Here is a 12,510-nt window from a genome sequence, read left to right as displayed (position 1 = left end):
GACCTAATAAGTTATACCAGCATTTATCTCCATCATTGGGATTTTCCTTCAAAAAAGGGGGACTGTGCACTGATCTAAACTTTTAAAGGTCATTCAGGCATTTTTGCAATATTGTAACGAAGGTCACAAGACAGTTTTATAAAGTATGAAAAAGTACATCAAGTGTTGGTGCTCCCACGTGCCTTTATGAATAATCAAGTGAAATGCGCTGAGAAAAAATATCTAATTTGATGACAATGCTCATAATTTGCATGATTTTAGTTGCAACAAATTGCAGGAAGCCCTCCATCTATTACTGCAGGGGTTCAGCCGCAAGGCTATATCAAGACTGCCTCCTGGTGTTTAGATGGTGTTACTACATCAAAGTGATACAGATCGCTGTGAGCAGACCGTGTGAAATGGATAAAAGTATGAGGACACACAAACATTGCCGCCACTTAAAGACCAGCACTGTAGCCTTCCACCACATGTTTTAACCTTGCTGGAATTTACTCCCATTGAAACTCAAGAGCATCAGCAAGGTCTGAAATTGATGTTGGGTGATACAGTTTGCCTCAGAGTGGTTACAGTTCATCCAAAAGGTGCTGGATGGGGTTCAGGTAAGTGCTGTGTGCAGGGCTGTAAAGTACATCTATACCAAACTTGGAAAAAACATTTTGCTTGCTTGTTTGGTCGCTGTGTGCATCGGAGGAGCGTCGTCATGTTGGAATTGTAAACAAACAAACTCCAGTGTCTGACTCACAGTAAATACCATGTTTCTTCTGGAGCAATAACGTTTCCCTTAATGGAAACTTAAGAGCTGAAACCAGGAAAATCAGTACCAGTAGGTAACACAATGTATGTTGACAGGGTTTCCAATTCAGACCTGAGACTTATCAAACATTTTGAATAATCTCCTGGTCTGGATGCCTGATGTGAGTTCAATGAAACATCCTTGTACCCATGAGATCTTCATCTTGAGTGATGTTAACATGAATTCATCCAAGATAAAGGATTAATGATTTTACACCAAACATCACATCAAGAAACCGCTTCTTGGAACTAAACAATATTTTCCATCAAAGACCGTATTCCATCAAGGTCATTTGGAGTCTTACGGAGAGTTATATTCAATTACAGTATACAGCTATTCATGTATTTCAATGTCTTTTACGCAGAAGTTTGAGCCTTGGCGACATCTAAGATAAGTGGTGTAGTTGAAATATCATTGGAAAGAATTTAAAAAGTAAGAAATAAATTCTTCATGGCCATGATCCAAATATACTGTGTGAGCCGCTGACTTATTAATAAAAGTCACTTCTTTCTCTTGGTCACCTTGTACGTTTTGTCCTCCTTTTTTTCCTTTTTTTCCCCTCCTTTTTTTCCTCCCGAGGTTTCTCTAGAACAATAGGTACCAGTACTCAGGAGCCAAACTCAGAACAAATGCTTTATTCAATACAGAGAATATATACAATCTGAATTAGTTCACTCCTTCTCTTCTGCTGGTTTCGGTAAAACGTCTTCGCTCCTGAACCACAGAGCTTCACTGGTGTGACTGGCGATTATCGCCCGCTCGATGAAAGGACCTGAGGGGAGAGGAAAAGAAAAAAAAGGTTATTATTAATTGTTTTAATGTAGTGAAAAGGAAAGGTGTGATGTCTTCAATAATTTCTACAACACATTTGTAGAACAGCTAAAGAAGAATTTGTAAGATGAAGCTGCCAGACAGGAATGACAAACCAGAAGATATTCAGTTTAGTATGAAGCATGACAAAATGAGAAAAGCATCCAATCCAAAAACGTTGCAGCTCAGTTCTCATTATTTATGTAAAGTCGCTGACCGACAGCTGGGGCTTGGTATCTTTTCAAACTGTTAAATAGCTATTTTGAATTTCAGTGCTGCTATTATAATTATTCATTTATCAGTACTTTGTTCGTCAAACAGAATACATTGGATGTGATGTGGAAACTTGAAACCTCCAGTGCACACAAAGACAATTGGCTCTGTAGGTGGGTAGGACGGTATAGTTTGCTCAACAGTTAATTTTTTCTCTGAATGTCATTTTAAAGAGTTTTATCAGACAAATTATTATTTAAAGAAGAGTTTTATACATCGTCAAACATATCTAGAGGGGATCTTTAAATATTTCAAAACCAAAGAGTTTAAGTTTATGCAGCAGCCTTCAAAGAGAAACCTCCATCATATCTGAAGTGAACGAGACTGACTGAACAAGATCTAATGTATCAGACATTAAGAATCCAGGTGAACCTGTTTATCATTTATAAGAGAAAGTTCTATAAAAGACCACTGGCTGTAAGATAATGTTGTGAGAAGTTATTAACAGCATAAAATGAGTCAGTGTGTCCCTGGATAACAAAGTTCGAATTAAAAATAAATAAAAATATGGAGCTAGAAAACTTTGAATACATGTGAGGCATCGGTTTGCATGAGATTATGTTAAACAGCTGCCTTCAATCTCTTTCACCCACTCGTCCTCTGTCTCTCATTTATTTGAAAACATGCACAAATTCCCTGCAGTCTTTTATTTTTCTCACAAATTTACTTTTAACTTACTTATGAATAGTTATTTCAGCATCGTTCTCCCTGTTGTCTCATTTTTCCCGCACTCAGGTCTTTATTTACCAGCATATGGTTTTGCTTTTGTCATGAATAATTCCCATAAGCCCCTTGGGGGTTCAGCTTTCCCTCACCCACATGTTTTGTTTCTGTGCTCTAGTCTCAGTTTAGAGCATTTATCCATGAAAGTTGCTTCTTCTGTCTGCCCACGCTGCAGCTATTAGCTTCTGTCCAAATGACACTTTAAAAGATGTAAATGGGAATAGAGAAAAATATTAAAAGTATTCACGAAGCTAATAGAAGTGAAGTAGTAGTATTTTTAATGTTCACAGTTGATGGTCCTTCACTTCTGGTTGCAGAAGTGATTAAATTCCACCCACAGTCCTTGTGCGCGTCTCGTCAGGGAGCTGAACTGCTCCGTAATGTTTGTTGGGATAAACTCAAAGAGAGCTCTCCGCTGACAGAGTTCAGACGGACCCAGGTGGCTCCGCTCGACGCACCACCATCATCACCAAATGCTCATCTGTGATGAAAATTGCAGAACTGGGCCGAGGCACTGAGTGAAACGCTTCACTCAGCCACGGTAGCGCAGAGGACGCTTTCTGCAGCCGCTCGGATGCAGTAGAGCATTAACACTTGCAGGGTGAGCGAGGAAAGAGTCCCACAGGGATCAGCCGAGATGAAACTGCACAAACTCAAAGCGTACTGTGAGCACTCTAAACTGAAGCATCTGCTGCGAGTGTAGTTCTCTTCGGTCTGAGGAGAAAAAGTTTAATGACTTCTGCAACAGAAGTTTTCTTCTCAGTCCCAACTTAATAGTTTGTTTGGTAATCATCGTGATGTCTTGATTGGTGGAAGGTGACTGTTTTTTTTTAGTATGGATCCAGAATGTCCAGAAGGATTTCTTAACATTAACAACCTTCACTACTACACTTTCCTGGACAAAAATATCTGGCTGTTGTATCTTGTGTCTGTATCCAATTTAAACATATTATTTTATCAAAATAACAATGGGAGAATGTTAAGACTTGGTGGAGCTTGGTGCTATCTGAGTGTGTTACAGTTTACATATTTTGTTTATTTTTAGGTCCTTAAACCCCAATTAAAAGTGGTGCAGGTCGTGTAGACAAAAGAACAATTTTAAAGCAGCTCTTGTCTTAGCAGAACAGTGACAAGATTATCACTGTGGATTAGTCCACTGTTTGTTGTGGATGATTATGTTGAATGCTATCCAATTAAAAAAACCCACCTATCACTCTGTCCTTTTCCTTCCTCCACACTTTACGCTTCTTTAAGTACAGAGATGATAATCATGATATTTCCACAGGGGCCATTAGGAGTTAATGCAACACATAGCTTTCACACTCAAAATGTGAGTGCCATTTACCTAAATATTTGGTTTTAAGAAGGAGTTTCCCAAAATGACTGTGGCAACTCTACTTGAAATGAAGGGTTGGAAATTCAAGTGTGCAAGTTATGAAAACATTAAGATTTCTCTGAAATACTGATGGATGAGAACCATAAAATGCTAATGTTTTCTTCCCATGATAAAAGCAGTTACATGGCACATTACTGTAACTTCTTTATGGCCCTTATGGGTGGTCATGCCCACTTCAGCCATGATGAGCATGCGTTTCTGTCTAACCATACATCGGCCTACACAAATTTCCTGCATACAAAGCTAAACAACCAAGCTTTGTTGATAAAATGAATATGCAAGTGGCCAACTGATTATAAAGGTGTAAACCACATCTGAAGACACAGCAGCATTAGTGGCAATATAGTCCTCAAGAGAGGGGTTCAAGACAAATGGGAAAGTAAAAACTTCTTGATATAAGAAATTCCAGGTCACAAAGGGTCAACGGTTTTAAAGGGTCCTCGATCAGCATTTCTGAAAGCTCTGCAGTTTACTTCGCTGGGGCCAATGTTAATGACATTTTATTTAGCGAGCTCAGAATTGATTAAATTGCAGATCATTTAAGCCTCTCCCTCTAATGACGGTCCATTAGCTGATGATTACCCTCTGCATCTTATTATCGAATGGAAAGTGGAGCAAAAGCACAGAAGATCGGACATGAATTAAATCCAACAGACTGAAAAGGCTAACTTGCTTACTTCACTTCTCTGTTCGTTTCATTCAAGCACTGTGAGGAGCAACGACTGCCTCAGTAGGGCAGTCTGGGCTTATAGTCAGGGCCTCCATTCAGTGATTAAAGGTTGATTTCCAAGCTTTAGTTTCACATTTTCTTTGACTACAAATAATGTATGGGTCATTCCATAACATCTCACCTAGGCCCTCCCAGTTCATATTGTAATGTAGTAATGTATTTGGTCCAGACAAATGGAACGAGGTGATTTCATCTAGTATGCAAGAAACCAAACCATTCCAAGCTGTAACTCTATAAAAACTGTCTCTTTAGGTTTCACACAGGTAGAAAACCTGGCATTCAGCACAGTACAAATTATCTACCTATGAAATAAAACCACTGAATGTAATACAACAGCCAGCGAAAATTAAAAGACAATAGTTATTTTCTGAAAATTACAAAGTAATTTCACATCTTTGTTCATATTCGCTGCATATAAATTAGTCACTTTCACATACCAAGCGTCTAGGAAATTAAATTAAAAATAATCCTTGTTTACTCTATAGTGGAAATAACACAAAAGTGTGTTTTTTAGCTCTGGAACTAAATGGATCAGGACCAAATAACTTCTAGATGTGATAACACATTAAACCCACTCAACTAAGTGAAGAACAGCACGCCTCTGGATCCACATGAGGCTCAACTGCCTGTTGTTTCCTCCAGCAGCTTTGTCTCGCGTGTTTCTGTATAAATACAGTCCAGTAACCACAGGAAAGGGGAATGGACCACTTGCTTCAATTTTTGATGTAAAAACGTTTAAAACACAGTAAGCCTGGACAAATCACAAAGAACACCTGGCTGGCACATTGCTAACCTTTTCCTTGTTGCCTCCATCAGTCTGGCTACAGAGGTGTAAACTAAACCAGGGAATCAAAACAGCAGAGAAAAGCTGGCACATTTTGAAAGCTTTTTCTTTTTTTGGGCAAATAAAAAAACAATTAACAATGTGCTATTCTATCCTGACAAGCTGTCAAAACAATTCAGGAACGAGTCTATCTGCAGCTTGCTGAGGAAAAGCAGCCCTGAAGTCATTTTATGACAGCAGCTGAAATGTAGTGCATTGAGATGGGTTTTGGTGAACATACCCATATTGGCTGGTCGGTGGGAGCAAACATCAATCAGGATAGCTTGCAGGTTGGCGAGGATGTTTTCTTTGGGCATGTCAAGCTGTCCAGAGGAGAGAAAAAAGTATGAAATACTACTGAGCTTTCCTTTGAATTTTTTCGTCTCGCCGTCACCATTTGTATTCATTATAATATTTGCTATCTGCTGTTTGTGAAAGTTACACTACTTGTGTTAACTGTCATGAAGAGCTGCCTTCAAAGGCCACAATCTGCATCAGCTTGTTGAGACGTACCGTTGCTATCTGGGTCCTGATGAAGCAGTCGCTCTCCACCATGTACTCATGACCTGTTTTGAACAACGCCAACATCTTGGGAATGTTGATGCCGACTGAGCCTGAGTGTCAACAAGAGAGAGATAGAGAAAAAAATCACTCATGTTTTCTGTAACCACAAAGATATTTGAAAATTTACTTTGAAAGGCTGTAAGTGGTATGATAGAAATGAAAACTGGTGCTCCTTGTTATGACAGACTGATATAAAAACAGCTTTTACTTCAGTAAATGAAAGCTCTTCACGAGTTCAACTGTCCTCTAGGTTACTCTTCAATTTGGCAAGACACAATATAATAGGTTGTCATATTATTTGGGGCCTCAGCTTACCTCTGTTGCCCTTTGGAAACCTCTTCCTCAGTTTGTTTTTCAGCGGTAAAAGCTTCGGGAGCATTTCTGGCACTGCTACAAAGAAGTCTGCTGAAATCTCATCATCTAAGATCTGGAAGGTCATAAAGTCAGATTAGGTGTGAAACACTCCTGCAGTGAATCTAAATAATATTTAGATATAAATTCAGAGTCTGAACTGCACAGTTAAATGAGATGTGTTAGGTGTGGGGCCTTTGTAACAAGTACATGTCCTTCCTGTTTGATCTTCTGTTCAGTTCAGATCATGGGAATGATTTTAGCAGCCAATAAATGCATGAATACAAAATACAGCAGATGGATAAGAGCTCCCATACTTCATAGTATACTATTCTAACAGATACAGAAACACTTCTGCCTACTACAAACTTGACAAACTGAGTGATTCGCTAATTCAAGTGCAGTCTGAAGCAAACACAGGCAGGAAAATGGAATGCGACACTCCTCTGCCTTTGAAACTACCTGCATTACGCCTTACACCTTGTCTACACCGACTGTGTAGCAAAAGCAGCACGTCGACAGAACAACTGGAGCAGCTGCAGTCGTCTGTCAGTGTCAACACTGACTCTATTCTGCCGCACTCTGGTGTAAACAAGGTGAAGATCAAGGAATTACAACCTTGTCTGCCCCTGTGACTGTGGTAGTGTTACTTCACAGCTCTCAAACATTTAATAACAATGAATAAAAGGAGGGGATGATGAGGCTGAAATCAACATTACAATACATTTTTTTCAATAATGACATTCCGTGCAAAACAATGTGGCAACTGTTTCCAAAGTAAGATATAAAAATAACCAAACTGATCATTTTTGATTTGCTTAGATTTGGTCATTTAGAAAATGTATTTTGTAACAAGCAAATACACTGACATTATACTGTTACAAAAAAGAATTCCAGACAATGATGATAGCTTTCTCTTGAAGGAAATAAACTTGTTCTGAACATACAGTATGTTGTGTTTAACCAACTCACCGCCTGTATGAGCTCTGCTCCTCCAGCAAATGCAGCTCCATTCTCCTGGGCAACTTTAGCTTGATTTGGATCCTGCAGGGAAAAGTAGAGCCATCGTTAACCACTTCAATCTGACTTGGGTGTGTCTAAATGTGGCAGACCGCACCAGTGTCATTCATTATGGTCGTTAACATGCACGTCAAAGTTACAGCCCACAACCTGTGCTGCTCGCCAGGATTATTAATCAATTCCTGCTTGAAGATTTCTGAGCCCATTCATTAGCGATACAGGGGTGACGAATAAAAGGTGCTGCTGCTACATCTGAATCATGTCCAGACAAAATTAAAGCAATTACTCAACAGCAGGCGATCAATTGGCTATGAAATTTAGATTTAGTGTGGCTGGAGGAGAAGATAAAAAAATAAATTTTTACCTCAGTAAAAACTACAACTTGGTTCATCTCTGTCTTGATGCGGTGCGGTACGTGGACCATGCTGACGAAGGGGTCCACTTTTTTCTGTGAGGAGAAGAAAAGATTTAATTATTACAGCTTTAAACACTCCTGGGTATAAAGGATTTGGGAAAAAACATAGGGAAAAGGAGGAGTGTCAATCACAGACCAAGCTTTGGTAATCAAGTATTAAATCTATTATCTAAGTATTCATTTCTGCATAGTGTTTATGATTCATTATGCATAGCTCTCCTGGTTCTGCACAGTTCTGCGGAGACGGACAGATGAGTGTGAGGTAAGTCAGTCTGTCTGTGGACTGTGTGCACATCAAAGCAGCTCTGCAGTTCAGTGATGTGGAAACAAACTCATGAGGTTTTTATTCCTCTGTGCCCTGCTGTTTATGTCGATTAACCAAAACTGCTCATGCAAGACTCAAGACTGATGCAGTGAACATCAATATTTGTGGAAGTGAGGAGTTACAGTTACAGCCAGAGTACCCAACTAAAAAAGCTAAACAAATCCACCAATTGGAAATACCCATGACTGGGTAGACACTTTAGCATGTGATCATATTCTGAGGATCCAGCCAAATGATTAAATCAAAAAAGGCAGTTAGTGATTTCTGTGATTCAACAGTGACTGCAGACAGGAATCCAAATGTCATGACCTCAAAGATTCATGGACCCATTGGTCAGACAAGAGTGATCAAAACAAATTGCAAACAAAGTTGAATGTTGCCCCAATGTACCATGTTCACTTAAAAACTGAGTTGTCATTTGTTATGTCATGTGTGTGCATGGATATATCTAAGCTTGATTTTACATAAAGACATAACCTTTGGCCTCATAATTTTCCCCATGTTTGCATAAGTTATAATCATAGCTATACCTAACCGTGTTAACATTTTTTGTCAAATTGTTAAATAACAGAAATACTTCACTCTATTAAGCAATACAGTTGAATCAACAACTTTCTAAAACAGTTTCAACACAAACTGAACATTAGAACCTTCATGACAGGGGGTTTTAATACAGGGCTGTTGTTATATTAGACTGCACCAGTTTTACCTACAGGGTTCATACAGCCTTTAAGGAAGAAATTCTAGCACTTTTCAAACACTTTCAAGGTACCTAAACCAACGCTTTTCAGACTCCTGAAGCCTTTATCATCACATCTAATTTGTTGGATTAAACACAATTGCAAAATACAGAAATCAGTAATCCATAGTTCCCACAGCAATCATTGTTTGTTGTCAATTTGATCGCCAGGTGACAACAAACAAATATGATGACAGCTTGTTTAACTTCAAATATCAAAAGATTTTCGGTTTACATGAGAGACGTATATAAAAACACCAGATTATGTTAAAATTAAGCATATTCCTAACCTTGAAAAATTAATGCTGAAAAATTAAGCACATACTAAACCACTGAATGTTTACCAGCCTGGCCAATTTTCCAGTTGCCCTCTAGTTATAACCTACACTCAGACACACCAACATTCACAAATTGCATCCTACTAAAAAGACAATTTGACCACCTAAAAGATTAGACAGTATAAACTTCACTGGTAGGTGTCATGATGTGTAACATCAGAACTGTAGACCTTCACAAGAAATCAAAAGATGGATCCCACATTTATGTGCAACAATGCTTTAAATGTCTTAATTAGAATTCCATTCACTCCACATGCATCTGCACAGAACACAGCTGCAGTGGTGTTGCCAATGCCATTACCTTTTTCTCCAGTTTCATGTTAAGCTTCAGATCGATGTAGACAGGCTGATTGTGGGGGGTGAAATCCAACCTCTGAAAGTTCTTCAGCATGCAGATGGCATCTTCTACACCATAGGTCGTCCTGGGATAGTACCTCATAATGTACACGTCATCTACAGGCACCCACGCTGTCTTGCCATAGGGTTTATGTCTGTCTTTGTCATCGATGACCCTCTTTTCTTTCTTCGTGTCCTTCTCTGCATCTTGTTTCTTGTCTTTCTTTAGTGCCCTGACAAACAATACAGAAGATGTTAAACTGAGAAATAATTGGGTCATCAGGCCTACCTCTATCTTCTCTTGATTTTATTATTCAAACAAACAAACAAACAACCTCAATCTAGTGGACACCCCCTTAATCTAAATGTGCAAAACTGCTGTAGGTGAAACAGAAAGATGCTAAGAAACATAGAAAATCCTCTCTGTATTAAGCTCTTTAAAGTTTGTTTAAGTAAACAGGATGTTTGTAGACTCACTTGACAGCAGCGAAAGTCCTGACAGGTAGATTCTTCGGTGCAGTCTGTGAGGCACCTGTGTAGGCTGGACCGCCGGCTCTCAACAGCTGCTGCTGACATCCTGCTAAAACTGAGAAAAAGGAAAAAGCTCTGTAAAAAATCAAACGGTCAGACATTTGGTACAGAGTATGACCGCCATTTAGCACAGAAAGATGCTGTTCTCTCTGTTTGTGTGACCCTACATGACACTGCAAACCACAAGTTTTATACCTCTGATGTGATATTATAAAACCTGATTCACTCTCACACAAAACAGGTGCTCCAAGAAGTATCGATTTCCACTATCAATTCCACCAGAGGATGCAATGGGAACAAGCCATCCAAACAAGCTGTATACTTCATAAAGTGATCTCAACTTGGTGAATTGGATTTGGCTCAAATGATGCAGAGAAATGTTTATTGAAATGTGTCCCTTCGACCTTAATAAAAATGCAAAATGCATCAGGGCATATCCCTGCCAAAACTGATGCAGCCCACATCCAATGTATGCTTAATTTGCATGAAACTGGAATGATTTGCAAATATTTGCATGAGGAGGAAAATCTACCAATGATCTCATTGAAATGCAACTCATGATGTGCTTTGCAAATTTAAAGCCTGCATGAACTTGTGCGCTGGGCACTACTAAATAGGCCCCCAGTGCTACTTTTATGTTTACCGACAAAGGCACTTTTCCCAGTCTGTGGGAGAATCTAAGTCTTTCTGTTAAGTAGCAGTAATAAATCTTGAGATTCCTGCAGGGAAGTATACTGGGTGAAGCCGGCTGATGTTTTTACAGTAATACATCTGTGTCTATTGCAAAGTCACTAAATGCTAGCATGGTTAAATATATATGTAGTAAAACATATATGATATATGATATGTCAGCTGTTTGAATTAAGGTACACTAGTCAAAATTAGTAAGAGATATTAGGATGTGTTAGTGTTTCATTTGATTTTTTTATTCTGTGCCATATGTGAATTATTTTTTGTGTATTGTAAATAAATTTGGTCCCCACAAATAATGCGACATATTTCATTTGACTTTTACTGCGTATCCATACACATGCATGCGGTATATGCACCGATATCCCAACATCCCTAACTAATTTTGAGTAAAGTATTAAAAAGGGACACAGTTTACTGTATTACTTCTCTGTTAACACTTGTGTACAACGGAATAGATATTCTTGACTGATAGCAATTCAAAACCTAGAGCTCCTGAAATAGATTTAAATTCTTCGCCCGAGACTGCGTTTAGAAACGTTACGGTTGAATACGCTTTCTCTCATAAATAAAGACTTATATTTAACATTGACATTATGTAAAAAACGGTGGGATCATTTATGCTAACTCTTCAATTCGGCATAAATATAATCCTCAAAGCAACACTGAAAAATCTCCGAATGTTGACTTTTTGTACTGGTTAGCAATTCTCGTCACCGCCTGTCCCAACTTGTTATGGTTCAAGGACGCAAAGCAAAGGCCAGTGCGTTCGTCGCAAAAAATGTTGATTTGATTTCATTTGAGGATGACTCGATACGGACATTAATGCCGAATTAACCGTAGAATCTCAGCTATTCAGATATGTTCTTAAATAACTTTGCCCCATGTGTGAAATTTTTCATACGCCAGGGGACACTAAAAATGCCATATAGCTTCTATTCGGTGTGTTTGGCTGTCTGTACTTGACAGAGTGAGATTAGCGAACATAGCTGCACGCAAGCTAGCAGGCTACCGCGACTGTTTTAGTCCTTAACAGAAAAGACACACCAACAATTAAGATTGAAAGAAAAGTATGTACTTCTCTTAGCACATTCACGAACAGAATGTTAACTGTCAGTCGCACGACAGTAAATTACTCAAAAACAACTGACCTTTCCACACAGTCCGCGTGCAAGTTGCCATGTCTGGGAATACCACAGGTCCGTGTGAAAACAAGAGGTTGTGAATAGTTCCACCTGGGAGGTAAAACCAAACCTCTATTCAAGAACCATCAATCTGGTATCACCTTAGCTATTGGTGTTACTCCAATCCTACATAAAATGCTAAATAAGTATATAGAATTATTAGCAACCACTCTCATATTCGGCGTGTGTTTGTAACATTAATTTAACCGTTTAAAGAAATGTTTGACTCATACGTCCAATCAGAATGTGGTAAAACTCAATTTTGATGGAACAAAAAAAATTCTTGCGGGAGTAAATGTACGCCGAATTTTTCAGCGCCTTCTAAATATAATGAAAAAACTGAACTGACCCTCTGCATTCTATGTACCGGTATATAATATTACATTGAGGTTTAAATGGAGTTTGCTGACACTTTCACGGATACCTTACACAGAAAAAACGATTTATTCATATGGGATTCCTTCAAACT

The 12,510-nt window shown here is 38.7% G+C and overlaps 1 protein-coding gene across 1 annotated transcript; it reads right to left on the bottom strand.

Moving 5' to 3' along the window:
• Window positions 1-1,408: 1,408 nt before the first annotated feature.
• Window positions 1,409-12,110, bottom strand: mrpl1 (mitochondrial ribosomal protein L1). The gene is made up of 9 exons (XM_030417027.1): window positions 12,009-12,110; window positions 10,114-10,222; window positions 9,602-9,869; window positions 7,848-7,931; window positions 7,436-7,507; window positions 6,428-6,539; window positions 6,062-6,162; window positions 5,790-5,871; window positions 1,409-1,565 (listed from the first exon to the last, which is right to left on the bottom strand). The coding sequence occupies exons 1-9, from the start codon at window positions 12,037-12,039 to the stop codon at window positions 1,465-1,467; spliced, it is 960 nt and encodes a 319-aa protein (XP_030272887.1). The 5' UTR covers window positions 12,040-12,110; the 3' UTR covers window positions 1,409-1,464.
• Window positions 12,111-12,510: the final 400 nt, after the last annotated feature.

Source organism: Sparus aurata, chromosome 5 (assembly GCF_900880675.1).
Source record: "Sparus aurata chromosome 5, fSpaAur1.1, whole genome shotgun sequence".
Lineage (NCBI taxonomy): Eukaryota > Metazoa > Chordata > Actinopteri > Spariformes > Sparidae > Sparus > Sparus aurata.
The sequence above is the reverse complement of the archived record's forward strand: the minus strand, read 5'-3'. Positions and strand labels throughout refer to the sequence as shown.